This window comes from Rhinolophus sinicus, chromosome 6, assembly GCF_057876585.1.
Source record: "Rhinolophus sinicus isolate RSI-liver-muscle chromosome 6, RSI-T2T, whole genome shotgun sequence".
NCBI lineage: Eukaryota > Metazoa > Chordata > Mammalia > Chiroptera > Rhinolophidae > Rhinolophus > Rhinolophus sinicus.
Genome location: NC_142506.1, coordinates 29,730,887 through 29,749,978, shown reverse-complemented (window position 1 = coordinate 29,749,978; position 19,092 = coordinate 29,730,887). Strand labels below are relative to the sequence as shown.

Genomic DNA, 19,092 nt, shown 5'->3' with positions numbered 1-19,092 from the left:
TGTTTGTAGGTCTGAGATGATTACAGCTTATTAGACGCTTCAGACAGTAACTTCTATTCCTAAGTGCCCATAACTTTTCGTCCCCACACCTACCGTTAAGACGGTTAGCATATTAAATAACGAGAGAAAGAATGGAAAATTAAAATAAAACGTGACTAGTTCATGCAGTCTACAAGAATAAGGTATTTACCAAAGTGCTAGCCGTGTCTTTATTCATTCAACAAACTGTCAGAAAGTTATCAGGCACTGTTTATTTATTTATTTAAATTATTTTTTAAATTTTTATTGGGGAATATTGGGGAACAGTGTGTTTCTCCAGGGCCCATCAGCTCCAAGTCATTGTCCTTTAATCTAGTTGTGGAGGGCACAGCTCAGCTCCAAGTCCAGTAGCCGTTTTCAATTGCAGGGGGCGCAGCCCACTATCCCATGAGGGAATTGAACCGGCAACGTTGTTGAGAGCTCGCGCTCTAACCAACTGAGCCATCCTGCTGCCCCTCCAGAAGTTCAGCGGCAGCTCGTTGTCTTCAGTGTAGTTGTGGAGGGTGCAGGTCACTGTCCCACGTGGGAATCGAACCAGCAACCCTGTTGTTTGTTCAGAACTGTTTGTTCAGCCATCCGGCCGTCCAGGCACTATTTTTTCAGAGACCAAATAGTTTGAAAAGACAAAATAGATTGAAGGTAAATCTCAGTGAGTAACATAGATGAATGAGAAGAGCTTAATTTTAAGCCCATCAAGTTGATTTAAATTCAGAGCTAGAAGCCACCCATGGTGCATATATAGGCACATAAGCATGTGTGCTTATGTATCTACACATAGGTCTACACATGTGTCTAAACTATTGTGAGTTTGAAATCAAGTTTACAGGTCAGGACCAGCATTTTTTTAAAAATGAAATCAAATAGAATTAAAAATACTAACATACATGGAACACAGTAACGGGTTGCAATGTAAAATGCTTTTCTTACTCTAAGTGTATGCTTAATACAATGGAAAGCTATAACATTGGCCTATACAATTCCTTCTCTAGAAACAGAAAGGTGAATCAAACACAAATAAAATGGCAACTTTAGCCTAAAGGGAAAATTCCAAGAAAAATCCCATCTTAAATGATATCTGTGAGGGTATGACAATAAACCATGGAGAGTAAATACTAATGATAGTATTAATTCCTGCTTTGATATTGAAGAGTCGCATTCTATGAGTCACAAATTATGTCTTCACAATTTCAGCCATCATTGTTCCAGATTATGTATGGAAAGGTGCTCATTTGAAAGGTTGTATATCACAGAAATCAAAGGGCTCTGGCTTTGTATGTAGACAGAACTCCTGAGGTTCCAGCTTGGCCCCTTAAAAACTAAGTGACTGTCAGGGAGGGGAGGTACTTAACACATTTGCTTGTTTCCTATTCTACAAAGTAGGATTAATTAAAAAAGCTACTGATCAGAATTGTCCAAGGTAATGTTTGTGAAGTATATATATATTTAGCACACACTCCACACACTCGGCTCTCAAAAACTGGTGCTGTTCCTATTATTTGCTCAGGGGCCAGGACCAAATGATGGAAATACATTTAGTGCCTCTAAAAATCAGCTCAAGTGTCAATACACTTGAGGAAACCCAGGTTACCTCGGACTTGGGAAAAGCATTATAAAGGAAATACCTCATTAGAGTTCTTGTGAGTCATTCAGGTTTTACCGTAAGAAGCTGCTGCTTTGATTTTGAAAAACAGAAAAAAAATCTCAGAACTTACTGGGACTAAGGTTTATTTATTCTACCCATTTCAAGTCAGAGCGAATCCTCCTAGAATGGCCCTTGATGGTTTCCTGACTTTGAGCTGATCCTCTTTGACCTTTGCAGACAGAGGGGAACAGAGGTTTGAGGACAGATGAGATGGGGGAGATAGGGCCCAGTGTTGTTCCCAACATGCCCTGGGGGACTAGCAGGGTCTGTTGTCTTAGATATTGTCTCTCTTTTGTAGATGAGGAAATATAAGTTCAGAGAGGTTCCATAACTCACTGAAGGTTGCAGGGCTTGGTGAGAGGAGGACGGAAATTAAATTCAGGTCTGTGTGTCTCCATCACCAGTGTCCTTTCTTCCTGTGCTTTGGGTGCTGCCCTATAAATGGATTCCTTGTATATCCTGACCCCAAATATACAAACTACACTGAGTTCTTAGCTTTAAAAACAAAAATCTTCGGCGGCCATGTATGCACACAGAATTAGCAGTAGTGCCCTGAGCTGTTTTCAGCATTCCAGGTTCATTATTTCACTAGTCCAGACAGAATCTACACCTTTTAGAAGAGAAGCAATTTTTGTATTAATTATACCACTCCTTTTAATCTCCAACAATATATACAAAAATAATTAAAAGGGGGTAGTTATAATTTACCAAGCATGTGAAACTTAATTAAGGTGAAAGAATTCAAAGTTCCTTTGATGGCAGTCCAGAATCACACTTACACAGACAACCAGTTTGAAGAAAACTCAATCTACAAAAGTCTACTAATAGACTACTGATTATATGCAAAAAATAAAAAAGATAACAAAACAATTTAACATCCTGCTGTCCATGGCAGTTAAAATAGAATCCAATCCCCTCATTTCTGTGCAGAATGTAACTTGCCAGAAACACGCACAAAAACATTGTACACTCACCTATGCTCTGCTGCCCTTTGCTGAAATACTGTAAGATTTATCCTCATCCCCCTCCCCGTTTCCTCAGAAGGGCTAACTTTGGAACTTTTCTTTCAGTCTTCATGGTGCCTACAAGATACGGAGATATTTTCTGTGCTCCTCTCCAGTGCAGCAACCCAGCCTTGCCCTCCTTTGTCAAAGAATTTGCAATCATCCTAAAATGTCTAGTCTCTCTGCCTCGTTGAACTTTCCTCAGCACTTCTCTACCATCTAGTTGCCATGCAGGGTGTGCTGATTTTTCTCTGTAAGGTGTTAATATCTGGTGACAATTTATTGTTTGATTTGCAAGATAAATACAGGCAGTGGTTAAAAGTTTGGCTTTGGGCACCAGACAGACCCGGATTCAAATCACAGGTTGGCCTGTTACCAGCCATGTGATTTTCTACAGCAGCAACTTCTCTATAGGAGGAATTACCTTACAGAGTGGTTGTAAGGGTTAGATTTGGTAACCTTGGTAAAAGGTCTGGCACTTAGTAAGTTCTCGGTTTGTGGCTGTTATTAATATCCCAAGAATATCTGCATTTTAATATCAGGAGATGACAACGCCCTTCGCTCAAAGGGATGAGTGTGTTAGGATGGTATTCCAGACTTGAGAACAAGCAGACTTCTTGGAGCAGGTGGTACTCAGGTCTCACCATATAGGTAACTGCCTGATGCCCGTATATGTGGTGTTTGTTTCCACCCGATAGGGGTAATCTTTTAGGAAGAAGAACAATCTGTCACATGGCCTTCACTGATGGTGTAGGACCTCAACGACAGACATAGTGCTTTCTAAGACCATGTGTGGAGTGAACCAAATGCACCCAAAGGATTCAATCATTTCAGTTTGCCATAGAATAGTGCTACCCAAAGTGTGGTCTGCAAAAGGGCAGCATCACCCCACCTGGGAGCTTAGAAGGCAAATTCTTTGCCACATCCAAGACCTACTGACTCTCTGGAAGTGGGCCTAGACAGCTGCATTTTACCAAAGCCCCACAGATGATTCTGATGCACCCCAACATTTGAGAAGCACTGTTATAAAACATTCACTCGGGCACATAAGGTACAGGAATCCAGACTCATTCTACCTCTTTGGGGGGGCACCCCAAGATGCCCTAGAAGACATATATGGCTGTGCTTTCCTGTATTCCTCACTCTGACACTCCAAGGACACACACGGTCTTAGAGAGCATCCTGGAAAGTTTAGTTATATCGCTGGCAACATGGCATTAACAATGAGATCAACTTTGTTTTTATTTCATTAGACAGACTCCCATTTCTTCTTCCTACGGTTTCATTCTTCCTGATGCTTTAAACGAGTTATGTACTTCAGGGTTGTCTCTTTCTGTACAAATTACTAATATTAATAAGAACTACCTTTAACTCAGATTCAATTGGCATACATTTTTTAGAAACCAATTTCAGCCAATTATAATTTGGTTCCATCATGCTGTTTTTTGGAAACATTTCAGCCATTTTCCTCTTTATCTCCTCTGCCTCACCAAGTAGATGTTAGTGTCATATAGATATTTACAAAACAGTGTACGACACATGTAGCTTTTATGGTGTCTCATCATTTTTTAAGAAAAAACAAGCCCAATCAAAATGTAACATTTTCACAAATAATGTCCTTTCTAATTCTTTTGAAGTGGGGTGAATATTTTTCAGCTATGGTGCCATCATGTAAAAACAAGCCATTCACTAAAAGCCCATGACTTCCGATCATAAGGGGGAATCCCAGATTCAGGGGATTAAACGGTGACCCTCAAGAATGATACGTCCATATTCTAACTTCGAACCTGTATCTATGACCTTATTTGGGAAAAATGTCTTTGCATGTGTAATTAAAGATCTCAAGGTGAGATTATCCTGGACTAGGGTGGACCGTAAATTCAATGACAAGTTCTTAGCAGAGAACGGAGCAATAGACACAGAGACACAGAAGAGAGCAGCATTTGAACACAGAGGCAGCGATTATAGTGAGGTATCTCCAAGCCCAGAGACATCACGGATCACTAGCAACCACTGGAAGCTAGGAGACAGGCACCGAACCAGTTATTCCCCAGAGCCTCCAGAAGGAACCAACCCTACCGACATCTTGGTGGGGAACTTTTGGCTATAGAGCTGTGAGAGAGTAAATTTCTGTTGTTTTAAGCCTCCAACATTGTGGCAGCTCTAGGAAACCAAGTTCATCACACCAGCTCATTACAATACCTTTTACTGGCTGCAAATGTCAACATTTACAAAATTTGGGTTTGAGACACTTGCTTGAGGAACTAAGTTAAGGAAGGCTTAAAACCAGGCTGTTGAATTTCTATTTTTACACCATAGGTCATAAGCCCTCAAGCAAACAACACTTATCAAAGGGCATTAACACAGTTTTCAGAGCAGGAGACACATCTATTAGCATTTTATTTATTGGACAAGTATGCCTGTGGACCAGGCAACATCAGTATGCATAAGCTGTTTAGTCTTTTAGGGAACTTAGTCATGAAGAGGTAGTAGAGCTATTTTACCATCTGTAGGTAAATGGCTTAGAGACTAAAAACAAAGGATAGAGACGAATAGGCATTTCTTGTATTGCAGAAGATTAGAGAACAGTGTGACATCAGTCTCTTAGGTATATTTTTTGTTTAGAATGTCTGTGGATTCGTTCATTCACTTATTCATTTATTCAGCTACCTTATGGAGTGCGTCTTGTCTGTATGATGATAAGCACTGAGAGAGCAGCAGTATTTAAGATAAGTTCCTTGCCCTTCTATAGCATATGGTGATAAATAAGTAAATATATAAAATATTGGTATGTGCTATGAAGGCAATAAACAGATAATGTAGCCACCCAATAAAAAGTAGCCTCATCAATCTTTTTTTGTTTTATATTTGGCATAAAAAATAGATTAAACATAATCTGTTGTTTATATAAATAAGTAGACAAATAGTGTTGTTTATTTACTTGTCAATGTATTTATATTCTGTCTCCTTCTGGACTGTAAGATTCACAAGACCAGGACCTAGTCTTATTCTATGCTGTTTCCCGAGTGTGAGGACACTTATCTGGCACCTAGCAGGCATACAGTAAATACTAGTTTCATACATTTTTTGATTGAGTAAGTGAATATGATAGAGAGAAGGTGACGAGACCCTGTGCAAGATTAGGGCACCCAGAAAGCATTTTATTTGTATTGGTATTGCATTTGTTTTAAAAACTCCTTTTCTTTTCTGAGCTAGTACATTTTTTTCAGGTGAGAAAATCTTCAGGTGCAGAAGCTATGGAAAAAATAAAACCTTATAATGCAGTAACTTAGGACATCAAGCATAAGTGTTGGACCAAACCACTTTGGTTTGTCTTTATTTCTAGATATATTTGCTTTCTTAATTTATGATTGACCTAAAGGGGTTTTTTTGTTTGTTTTTAAGTCTTACTAAAGACTTAAAAACAAAATTGCAAGACTATCTTTTAAAACTAACACCTATGAAGAATCAGGGAACTCAATTTCTTTAAATTCAGTGGTCTGCTTTGCTTTTCAGATTTTTTATAGATTGGCTGGCCTGCTGGTTTGCATTTAAAATCATGCACTGGTTTGCATTTAAAATCGTCCCCAATACAGTCATAAAGCCTTATTCTAAATTTGTAGATTATAAAATGGTTTTCTTTTGCTTTCTATTTTATCTCTTAGCTTTAAATATTTACTTTAAAATCAGTAAGAAAATTTGAACGCCTTAAGAGAAAAATGAGCAAAGGACAAAACAAGAAATTTGTTGGATAAATGAATAAAAATAGAAACAAAAGAGAAAGAGTATAAAGAAACACCAAGAGCCAGAAAGCAAGCAAAAGAGGGTTCTACCTCTTTAGCAATCAAAGAATTGCAAATTAAAATACGTTAGCATGTTTTGCATATCAATTTGGGAAGAAATAGGAACTCATACACTTTTATTGTGAATATAAATGGTTTCAACCTTTCCAAGGACAATTTGACAAAATGAATGAAAAGCCTTAAGAATAGATTTGCTGTTGACCTATAAATTTCACTTCTGAGAATGTATCTTAATGGAATAATTAAGTAATTAAATGAAGTGACATTTAAGGTAGGAAAGTATTGGACGTCATTTAAGTGGTCAACAAGAGCAAAATCAAGTTATGGCGCTTTATTGTAATTCAATGTAATAGTGTTTGGCCATTAAAAGTATTTTTCACAAGTTTATTTATTGACATAGTAGGAGGAAAAAGCAAATTAAAAATAATTGGTACAGCACTGTGTAAAAATATTGACATATTTTGGAAAAAGAGAGAGAGACACATAGGAAAAATGAAGAATATACAGATGTGTTTTAGTGGTTGTGGGTGAGTAGATTGTGGCTGCTTTTAAACATTTTTCTTGCTTGTTCATGGTTCTGACTTTCCTATGGTATACACACTAGATTTTATAGTAAAGTGTGTTTGCTTTATTTAAAATGTAAAGGTATATAGTTTTGCTTTAAAGTTTCCCTGGGGAAACCAACAGATACATGGACAAAGGGCACGAACAGGCAGTTTATATAAGGAGACATCTGGTTGGCTATACTGGATGTGAAAAGATGCTTGAACTCATAGCGATAGAAGAAATGCAAATATAACATCATTAGGATACCACTTTGTACTCATGGGATTGGCCAAAAAAAGTAGAAATTTGATGAGAAAGGGGAAATAGAATTCTGGTTGGAGTCTAGAATGATATGACCTACTGTGAGTCTGGAGGGCCATTCTGGAGAGCACATCTAAGTAGGTTTTTCTGTGACCAAGCATCAATCAGGGCCCAGTAATAAGGAGTTTTATTAAAAAACAAAATCAAACTGGCTTTGTTTTATTATGGATTATTATGAAATTATTATTATTATTATTATTGAATTTGTTTTATTACACAGGCAGATTAACACAACTCATAAGACTACATCTCAAACATGTTAATGGCTATTGTGTTTATGGAGGCAGATAATGGGGATAGAAAGAATAAATAAATATTACATACATAGAGAAATAAAGAAGAGAGGGCCTTAAATGGACAGGTGGTGGTAGTGAGCTGAGTATGATTATCTCAACTTTCTGTAGCCAAGTCCAAAAAGAAGTAAAAAATAAATTTTGCAGCATTCTCCTGGAATTTCTTCACCGAAGTCCTAATGACATTACATAGCTGTTAAACACAATATTCTGTTCTACAAAACAATCCCTATGGGATATTTTGGTACTTCCAGCAAAATTAAGTGGCAGGAAAGTGAATCGGAGAAGAACGAGGGACTCGGGAAGAAAAGAAAATGATAATTTTGGAAACCTAGTTAAAAAGGAAACTAATGAACAAATCAGTTAGGAACATTGCTTCACCTAGATTTACTCTTTTAATCGAGGAACATGCTTACATTCTTATAAATATTATAAAAGAATAGCAAACATAAATCTTTAACTGTTGCCATAGAGACAGCCAGAAGAAGAGGCAGTTTCCATTTCCCCGTTGGAAAATGATAATTCAATACATGTCACCGAGTAACTCTTACTCTTTTAAGACCTTGTTCTTTCTTAATGTTACAGCTGATTACAAGGAGAGCTTCAATACCATTGGAAACATTGAAGAGATTGCATACAATGCTGTTTCCTTCACTTGGGACGTGAATGAAGAGGCAAAGGTGAGTGGAAAAGGAGCATTGATTCATTGTTCAGACCTTTTAAATAATGTCCTTTCTCTGTGGATGATTTTTTACAAAGCATTTATAGGTAGGAAAGGATGTGTTAACTTGAGGACAATAGGAAATGAACCTATTATCTTTCTCAAGAAGTCGCTCACATTCAATCATGAGCAGCTAAATTGCCTTTGGGGGGGTAAAGAAGAAAAGGGAGTGTACCTGTTCCTCTCTGGCCTCGTGCAGAATGTCCCAAGCTACATGTCCTTCCCAAACCTTCCAGACTCCATTGCAGTCCTTGGTGCTGGTCAGACGAGGCCAGAAACCCTTTTCTACCTGCACTGCAGATTTCTTCCAGTCTTTCTCTAACGGCTGCCTTCCTTAAAGGCAAGACAATTCAGAGCTAATGTCTTCATAGGTATGTGGCTGGGCATGCCTCCTGACCCCAGGACTCCTTAGGGTATAACCTGGAGGGAGGGGGCAGGAAGCAGGGCTGCAGGTCTCTTAACTTCTGTGACCTTGAGCCAGTTTTTTCTTGTTGACGGCCTAAGCTTTTTCTCTTTCTCTCTGATGCCACTATAGTTAAGAAGGGCAACGGTAAAATCACCACCAGCAAGGTGTGCCCTGAGGTTAGATGTCCACTGTTGCACTGGTTTGGGTAAAAAAGTGAGACTGTTTGATACTTGATTTGCCTTCCAGCCACGAGTCTCTGACTTTATGAAAACTCCAAACTTTTCTGCTCTGCCCATTCTTCTTTCTTTTTTTTTTAGGCATGCTGCCTTATTGGTTTTTAGGCAGCTTGCTTTCTTTATTAGTATTATTTTTTAACAGTTTTAAAATTAGTTTCAGGCGTACAAAACAATGTAATAGTTAAACATTTATCATTTATATTCCTCACACGATGATAACCCCCTCCCCCATCTTCTACCCCTCTGACATACACTCTTCTTTCTGTGTTCCATATTTCTGATTCTTGATCCTTATTTTGCTCTAAAGAGAAAGTTCCAGATGAAACCTAAGCTTGTTTTCTACTTTAGTTATGTACCATCTAGCAAGGGAGGGTGTTACAAACCTTTGTCTTCAAACTAATGAAAAGGTCAATGTAAACAACTCCTTTCAATGCTTTATTGTCTGAGAGCTGGGGGAAGGCTGGGTGAGAAAGGAAACTGGATGGGAGTTTGTGGGCATGACTTTTAGAAGAAGATGAATTGCTCAGTGTCTCATTTCACTCATGTATAAAACAATGTTCATGAAATTGGCTTTAGGCCCAAGAAAGGTGACCTAAACGGGCAAGCAGCAACAGAGTGCCAGAGCGGCCTGGAGAATGTTCCAGTGGCTCAGTGCATCCGAGGGAAGGAGCAGGCCTTGGAATAGGTGGGAGCTCAGGTCCCACCCAATAAGGAAAGTGTGTCTTCTAGGGTCTGCTCTGCCTCCGTTTAAAGTTCCTCGCCCAAGCCCCATGCTTTGTCTTCATGCCCCATCCTCTCAGAGGTGAGGTTACTGGGCTAGAGAGAAAGGAAAGGCAGTCTGTGCGAGGGCACAACGGGCCAGGGTTGGAATCCCTAGCAAGTCATCTCACCTCTCTGGGCCTCAGTTCCCTCACTCAAAACAAAATAAAACCGAACAAACTTTTCCAATTGTCTCTGCTATACCAAATATTGTACTGGGGGTATGATATGTAAAGATCCAGTGATCTGAGGGAGGAAGGTGGGGGTACCAATAACCACACAGCAGTGTGAGGAGTGAGAGGCAGGTCTGCAGCAGTCACTGGGGAGATAGTGGGATCCTATCATTGGAAGAGCCTTGTCAGTGTAAAGCAAGCTGTGATCCTAGTCCTAATTTTCATTATCATGCAATCTGAGATAATAAGTTCTAGTGGGTGAATGTATTCACTGTTAGTGTCAATAGGGACCTTTTAAAGAAAATGTCTAAAACGGAAGGAACAGATTGAATGAGGGAGGCTCTGTGGTAAACCAGTGAGGTAGTTAATTTGGGTTGAGTTGATCTTTCATCCCAGCTAAGATGATGTCACTCATTTCCCATAGATAGACGCTCACTTTTCTTGTTTAAATGTATGTCTGTGCATGTGCGTTGTTCCAGCTGACAAATTTAAGCACAAATTTGGACAAGTTTGCTTGTTGTAGCAAAATTTGTTTGTTCCTGTAATATATATTTTTAGTGACTATTACTTGGTTGCTGCAATTGTATGCAGTCTGGATTAACCAATAAGTAATAAAAGACAGTTCTATATAATTTTCCTCAAACTACTAGAAAGGCTTTAAAAAGAAAAACAAAACAAAACAAAACCAAAAAAAACAAAACACCATAAAAGCTAAATTCATATCGTATGTAGTAGGCCAAGAAGATTTCTTTTTTCTAACTGACAGAGCCTAAGGCATTTCTTTAAAATATTGATTTTATAATAAGGAGACTGCAAAAACCAAAATCATATGATTAAGAAAAAGGTTTTCAACAAAACAAGAAGTGAAAGGCATCTCTCTCACAGTGGAATTGTTTGTGATTTTCATATTATGGACTTCTTCTCAGGAGCAGTTACGTTTGAGTTCCTGTTGGTAACGTCCAGACAGAAATCTTTTGTAGGCTTCAGGGCTGCGGCCCCATTCAATGTTACATGATGTTTTGGTTTATGTGGCCAAAGGACACAAATTTGTGACCTACAGCCTTCGTTTGGTCCACAGAACGTATATGTGTGTATCATGCTTACATTTAAAATTTTTAAATTTTTTGCCCACATTTAATAACTAGGAGATTATTATTTTTTTAAAAAAATTTAGGTTTCCAGATTCTTTTAGATAATTAAAGAATCTGGCAACCATAAACCCAAGTGTTTGCAAGGTAACAAGTGGCTCTTGTGAGGTACTGGCTGTTCTCTTTAATGCTCTCTCTAGCCTTCTCTATTCTGGAACTTTCCCTGCCCAGCCCTAGTGAGCATATGAGTTTTCATGCTCTAACCTCACCCCCTCAGACAACTGAATATGCAGTTTGCATCTTCATTGGCTTTCAGTGTTGGGGAAAGGAGGTTGACACAGTATGGCTGGTAGACATGGGACCAGGATCCCGCCAGCATTCCCTGGTTCTTTGGCCAGGCCTTTGGCAGCAGACCAAAGGGTGACTTGGGTTGGTACTGTTAAAGAGAGTAGCTATGCCATCCTTTTGAATGCCCACAGTAGTGGTCTTCGAAAATATTTCAAAAATCACCAGAAATCACTTGGGTCCCCATGTAAATACATATCAACAAGCTGGATAATACCACTTTAGGGTTAAAAATGCGATTTCTTTTGCACAAGACCAGCTTTGAAGAGGACAATGTCAGAAGAGACTCCACAAATCCACCTTGCGCCACACCAGCATCATTTGAGAAAACCATATGCCTCCCCGAGATGACTATGATACTGGGCAGCTTCTATTTGCGTATTTAAGTTTCGGTGCATTTATTACCAAAAACAAAACAAAACACAACAGTCCAGTATTTGGTCATCTTACCACATTTGTATAAGCGAGCTGATGATAAGGTAGATAGATTTTTTCCAGAGCACATTCCTACGCTTTCCTTTTGTTGCTGACCTACATTGTACTTCTGCTTTTCACTTAGCATTAACAGAAGGAAGGAAAGGACGGGACGTTCTAATCGTTCAGTTTAATTATAGGAAAAAGTTTGACTAGGGAAGGTGTTAAAACTCTTATTTAAAATGAGGTTTGGGAATGAAGTCCTGATTTCCAGTACCAATTGCAGCACGATGCTGGCAGAGCCGTTACCGGGTTCTTCCACCCAGAACTGGTTTTGCTGGTTGTGCCAGTGTCTTTCTGCACAATGACACAAGCAGCAGAAATTGGTCTTCAACAGGACCTTTTATTCCCCCTCAGGGTCTGTGCCGTCTGGAAGCTCATATAATGTGAACAGTTGTCCCTGGGTCCCCAGCAATGACTCCGGTGACATCGAGGTGGGGCAGGTTGTGAGTGTCCACCACATCACAGATTGGAAATTGATGGGGGATGGGGCACCGGGTCATCCAGAAGGAAAAGCTCTGATATGGGGTTGGGGCATCCAGGTGCTAGTCCTGGCACCGGAATAGCTGGCTTTGTGACTTTCCCCTCTGAGCTTCACTTTCTTTGGCTGGAAAATGGTGGGGAGGGGAGCCAGGGTCATTTAAATAGGTTATTAAAATCGGCAAATTAAGATCCCATCCACGTGATTCTAATGGGAGGCCTGCAGTGCTACATTCTTCACATAACTCCCATTTACAAGGTTATTTCAGTTTTTCTTTCTTCCCTTAGCCAAACCCTGGTACCTACAAAGTACATTCGTTGTTCACTAATCCCCCAGATGAGGAATTCCCATGCAAGACGCTATTGAATTATTGAAGAGCCGTGAGCTCAAATTCCTGGCACCGTGTGCTGCCTTTCTCCGGGGGATGACATCACCCCCCAGAGCAGGAACACAGCAAACCCTAATTACAGGCTCCCCTTTCTCCCAGATTTCTAAGGAGACTCTTGAAACTGGGCCCCTTAGTTTTGTCCAGTGCCGTTTTCTCTGTTTACAATGATTTGAAGATTAAACCGAGCTCGGTGTGCTACAAAGGCCTCTCTCGTGTGACCACAGAGAATTACTAGAGCATAAAGGTGATCCTTAGGGCTTTGAGGAACAGTTTCCTTTTTGTATCTTTTCCCTGGAACAATTTTCCCGTACCAATTGCCCCCCTATTTCTATGCTTCACCCCTCTAGTGGTTTATAAACTACCTAAGATGAACGAGACTTCTTTCCGTGAACCCTTTTTAATCCCTCGGCAGCCAAGCCTTTTGGAATGATCACAATGAAATCAGTATTATTTAACCAGCACTGTTAAATAATCAAGCAAACAAGGAAATCCACTACTCGTCCATCCCCCTGTCTCTATGATTTTAAAAAAAAGTCCTTTATAATTCAGTAATAAGAAAGGCTGTCTCCCCGGGCTGCTCTTTGCTGCCTTCTAGCCTAACACCTCTGCACCTCTGCCTCTGGGGTGAGGCCTATTCTGCCCCTTCTCCCACCCTCTATGTTTTAGTTTCAAGAGGGGCTCTGGGGATTAGCTATTCCAGTCCCCTGCTTTGCAAGATCAGTGGTGAACCTTCCTCCTGCATTTTGGGGTTCAGGAGAAGCTTTCAGACAGGAAGTTGTTCCAATTTTAGAGAGGGCCATAGACACAGATAAGGATGTGTTTTCATCCCCTGTTAACAAAGTTTTGTGGTAAGATTAGGGGTGGGCAAGTCTGAGACCTGAATGGGGTGGGGTGGGGAGCAGAGAGGCTGAGAGATATCATGGATCTATGCAGCTCAGATTCTGATTCCACTGAATATCAGCTTGCTACATTAGGCAAGTGCAAAGGTGGACTCTGAACCCGGGTCCCTCTGAATTCAGAGTCCATGCTCTTAACCATCCTAATAGGGGAAATCTGCTGCTTTTTTTTTTTTTTTTAAAGACAAAGCATGCTATGATTTTCTTTCTCAAAGAAATCTATAGGGTACAAATATGGAGGTCCAGAAAGAAAGGCAATAAATAATCAGCTCCATTTCCTTGAGCAAAGCAGTTGTAATCAAGTTACCCTGCTTTTGCTACCCTGTGTCTACCCTCTCCCCACCAACAAAGGTGGTCTCGCTGGTCCAGCACTCCTAGCACACAGGTCTCTCACTAGCCATGTCTTTGGTTGCTCTGCTATGTTACCTGTTGACATCATACATATCCTTGACCAGAATGGATATGGGAGTGAGGACTATTTGGATTCCTTGCCCTCTTCATCTGAGAGAGAGAGAGAATTAGCCTAACATTAGTGATCTCATCATTTGCATAATTTCTACCTCTGGATTAGTTGAAGATCAGTGAATGCCTTCAAATATTACAACTCTGAGACATATTAGTGTTTTCTTCTCCATACCTTTACACGTTTATTCTCCATTTTCCCTACTTATCTAGCTCCTTTCCCTGTTGTCCAGAATACTCTTACATTATTTCTTTACACTTTTCTTTTATTCATTTTTTTTCTGTTTTGAACAGACTGTTCCTTACTTTTTTTTTTTAATTTATTTTTTGCAACACCGTACAGGAAGCACAGCATAAAAAAAAAAAATTCAAAACAGGAACAACGATTATAATCAGAGAAAATGAAGGCAAAGGGACACATGGTTATGTGCTTTATGTTTGCAACTTAACAAATCAAATAAACAAAAACCCATATTTACCAACCTGGTAAATAGGAAATAAATATTTACACATAAGCAACATTCATTTTATAGACCCTTTATCTTTGGGTCTCTTTGGATGCTTTAAATGAATTGGATTTACGGAAGGGATTTCCATGTAATTTTTGACATTGTGAGAAATTCAAGGTGAGGGGATGCATGTTAATATTTCCTTGGGGCTCTATTTCCCTTTATTTTTGCCTTATTTATTTTTTAAAGATTTTTTTTATTTTTTTTTTATTGGGGAAGGGGAACAGGACTTTATTGGGGAACAGTGTGTACATCCAGGACTTTTTTCCAAGTCAAGTTGTTGTCCTTTCAATCTTAGTTGTGAAGGGTGCCGTTCAGCTTCAAGTTGTTCTTTCAGTCTTAGTTGTGGAGGGTGCAGCTCAGCTCCAGGTCCAGTTGCCGTTATTAGTTGCAGGGGGCACAGCCCACCTTCCCTTGTGGGAGTCAAAACCAGTAACCTTGTGGTTGAGAGGATGCGCTCCAACCAACTGAGCCATCCGGGAGCTCAGCGGCAGCTCAGCTCAAGGTGCCGTGTTCAATCTTAGTTGCACGGGGCAGAGCCCACCATCCCTTGCGGGACTCGAGGAATTGAACTGGCAACCTTGTGGTTGAGAGCCCACTGGCCCATGTGGGAATCGAACCGGCAGCCTTCAGAGTTAGGAGCTCGGAGCTCCAACCGCCTGAGCCACTAGGCCGGCCCACCTTATTTATTTTTTGCTCTGATTTTGCTTTAATACCTAAGAGGTATCATATAACAACTGGGACCCAGTCTGAAGGGTGAAAACATGGATGAGCTAAGATGAGTCAGCTGGCTGAGCAGGAAAATAAAAGTGAAAGTTGGGAGTGAAACGTCCTCTTCTATATTTGTAAATCCATCGTTGAGGAACAAAATGAAGTCGATGTAATGCCACAGCAGTGCCCTGCAGCTGCCCTGCACATATGAGGGCATTTGATGGCCCATGTCATGACTTGTTTTGTTGTGAGACGTAATGAGAGCTATCATACAGGATGATTTACTTTTTCCATATGAAGTCCAGGTTTCTTTTCTCACTCTATGGGTCAACCCTTTCTCTTCCCACTGCTGTCTTTTCAAGGTACAGCTAGTGGTGAGCAAGCCAGCCTAGCTTTGCTCAATCAGCTGCTAATGGATAGGAAAAAGTCTGTCCGCCCTCATTATCTTAATTTAAATAGCTCAAATGACAGGAAATGGCAGTGCTTTGTTATAGCCTATGAAAGGTAGTAAATTGGAGAAAACATAGATGTTCTAACCTTCTTGCACACTGCAAATTATTCAGTCTCTTTGGGTGGAAAATAAGGTTATGCTAATTGAAAGGCTGACTTGAAATTCAGTATCACATCATGGCAAATCCATTAAGTTGTTCCAAATTATTATTTTGCTCCCTCCTTCCTTCCCTCTCTCTTTCAACATTTCTTTTTGCTCTAAAATATTTAATCCGTTTTTATTGGGCTCCCACTGTGTGTCAAGCATAGCACCTTAGAAAGTTACAGTTCTGTGGTCTTGATGCATCACACCTTCCAAGGGGATGTTTGTAAATGGACTGTATTCCTTTTCTGCCAAACTCCAGTTCTGGACACCAGGGAGAAGAGGAGATATGTAAATATTGATTTTCAGGATGAAAAGAGAAACCAAAGGACTGGCCAAAGGAGACCATTCTCCTGATGCCCTGTGGGTTCATGACCTAGTTTCATCCCCGAAACGATCCCCACCTCCTGCCAGCTGTCTGGGGAGTTCTCTTTCTGCTTACAAGACAGTCTAGGTTGCAATGGGGTTCTTAGGTATTACTGGTTAAAAAAAAAAAAAAATTACGTCCCACTATTTTGCCTAAGTAGAGCCCAGTTTTAAACAAGTTCTTTTATGGAAGGTTAGAGAATATTAAAAGGTATCTTCCATGATCTCAAAAGTAAAGAAAAGGTTGGGGGAGGCTCCTGGGAGGGGTCTTGAAAGGTTGAGATACACACTGTAAAGCAGGGCAAATGGCGTTTTTATGTATTTGCTGGGGCGTGGTGTGGATGATGGAAGCTTTAGAAGGGAAAGGTAAACATTTGCTGGAGTCTTTGGTATTGAACTTAAACAAAGCCATGCCTTTGTTCCAGTTTTATAAGGTAATGGATGGCAGGGAAAGCTATAAAGCTGGAGTTAATTCATATATAGAAGGAGTAATCTTTGGAAGGCATCTCACTGAAGATATCAACAGCTTGATCTTTTGTTAGAATGAGAGTATCCATGGTTTCTGACCTGAATTCTGCTTAGGGCTCTGTAACTTAACATGGATGAACTGGTGTACTGGTGTGTGTGTGTGTGTGTGTGTGTGTGTGTGTGTGTGGAGAATTAGATTACAGACTTGGATTTCATCGACTGGTGTGTGTGTGTGTGTGTGTGTGTGTGTGTGTGTACGTGCACCATGGCTAATATTTGTTCAGTGATTACCATATGCCAGGCATTCTTCCAGGTTCTTTTTTATACGTCATGCAGTATTCATATTTGTAAGTGGATATAATTTTTCATTTAAATAATGAAGAATTTGAAGCCCAGAGAGGTTTGCTCGCTTACTTAAGGTTGTACAACTAATGCTCAGCAGAGCTGCAATTCCTACCCTGGGCTGTTTGAAGCATGTGCTCTTTCCACAATGCCTTTTCGTGTTGGGAGGATCCAGCAGTAATACCTTATGCATTATCTCTGGGCAGTCATTCCTTCGAAGCATTTTACCTGCTGCATATCCTGTGCTAGGCCAGGCAGTGGGAATTCATGGACAGGTAAGCCAAGCAGAGTGTCTGCTGTCAGAGAACATTTTGACTAGGTAGGGAGCTGAGACATCGTGGTAAGTAACTGTAATCTGAGGTAGAAAATGACAATGACTGTGAAGACAGAGCTAAAGTGCTAGAAGAATTCGAGAGAGAGAGATAACTATGCTGTTTGTTTAAAAATTTATTCCCAGCTTTTTATTTTTAAATTTTTCAAATGAAAAATTGAAAAAGTAATACAATTAACACCACATATCCTTCACCTAGATTGACTTAGTGTTAATATTTTGCCACACACACACACACACACACACACACACACACACCCTATACTTCACTTCTAAATACTTCAGCCTGTAGTGAGATCACCTTTCTGTGGGATCAGGGAAGGCCTGAGGGAGGATGTGGCAGATGGGCTGTGTCTTAGCGGTCAAGTAGAATTTAGACATTTTGAAGCTGGAAAGAAGAGCATGCCAGGTGGAAGGATGGGTGCTCAGCGAAAAGTGGAAAGCTCAAAAAAAAGCAGGGGACTCTGGAGGGTAGGACAGAAGTTAGAGTGTTTTCAAAAGAGGCGATGATAGAATTCACAAGAAAGGATGACATTGCCAGGCAGAGTTGGGGGGATGGGCAAAACAGGGCCACGTCAGGGCTTTAGACCCACCCCATTTAGGGATGTGAGAAAGAGAAACGAGAAAAGGAAGGGGTGGTGAGTAAGGAGAGAACAGAGGAAGGCGGGGGAGAGGAGGAGGAGAAGGAGTAACTGGCCATGAAGTCAGTGCAGTAGGCAGTGGCTTCTTACAGCCTGGGTCTCCACATGCCGCGTCAGCCTCAACTGGGAAAGTGTTAGAAATGCAAAGACTTGGACCTCCCACCTCAGACCTACTGAATTGGAAGCTCTGGTGGTGGGGCCCTGTAATCCATATTTTAACAAGACCCTCTGGATGCATACTGAATTTGAGAGGCCCTGCTCATAAGGATGCTATTGAGAAGGCTGACCTTGAAGAAAGCAATTGCTGTAGAACAATGAAGACAAAAGTCAGATTAAAAATGAGTCAGTGACACAGCCTATATACCACCAGTGATTTTATATGTTCACATGTGTACAAAAGCCACGTTGAAAGACAGGCATTGCATCATTGTTTATAAGATGAAATACATGAAATATAAAAATATATAATATATATGAAAAGACTGGAAGCAACCTAATGTTAACGAAATTGTTACCCCATATTTCATGGCTCTTTCAAAAAGAAAAAGAAAGAGCTATCTTCAAATTTTATTGTCAAAGCAAGATGCATAACTATATGTTTACTATGCTACCATTTGTACACAAAAGGAAAGGATACGTATTGCATAGCATATTTCTAGAAGGATACTAAGGAAACTGTTGGTTGATTGGGGAACAATGTAGGGCGGGGTGTGTTTTCAGTTTACCCATTTGTGCCTTTTGAACTTTGTGCCACATTCAGGTATTACACACTCAAAACAAGCTTTATGTATTAAACACGAACAGAAAAGGTTTAAAATAACAACAAATGATCAGAAAACTGAGTGAGTGAATCTTTTAGTCTATGCTTAAATTCCTCCTCTGACTAGGAGCTCATTATTTATGAAACAGCCCAACCCATTGTTACGCAACGTCCAAATTCTTCCTTCTCCTGAGGTGCTCTTTCACAAGATCTGTTCAGGTGACAGAGTGGAATGGCAGAGTCCCACAATCTAAGGAGCAATAAACGTTCTGCCTGAGACATTTCCCCCTTGCTC

General features: G+C 40.2%; 1 protein-coding gene across 3 annotated transcripts in view; it reads left to right on the top strand.

Moving 5' to 3' along the window:
• The window catches only part of GRHL2 (grainyhead like transcription factor 2), a 151,486-nt gene that overhangs the window by 78,559 nt on the left and 53,835 nt on the right, over window positions 1-19,092 (top strand). For all 3 annotated transcript variants that reach the window (XM_019754156.3, XM_019754155.3, XM_019754154.3), the window contains exon 8: window positions 8,234-8,328. In XM_019754156.3, the coding sequence (XP_019609715.3) occupies window positions 8,234-8,328 (95 nt within the window). The remainder of the gene's footprint in view (window positions 1-8,233; window positions 8,329-19,092) is intronic.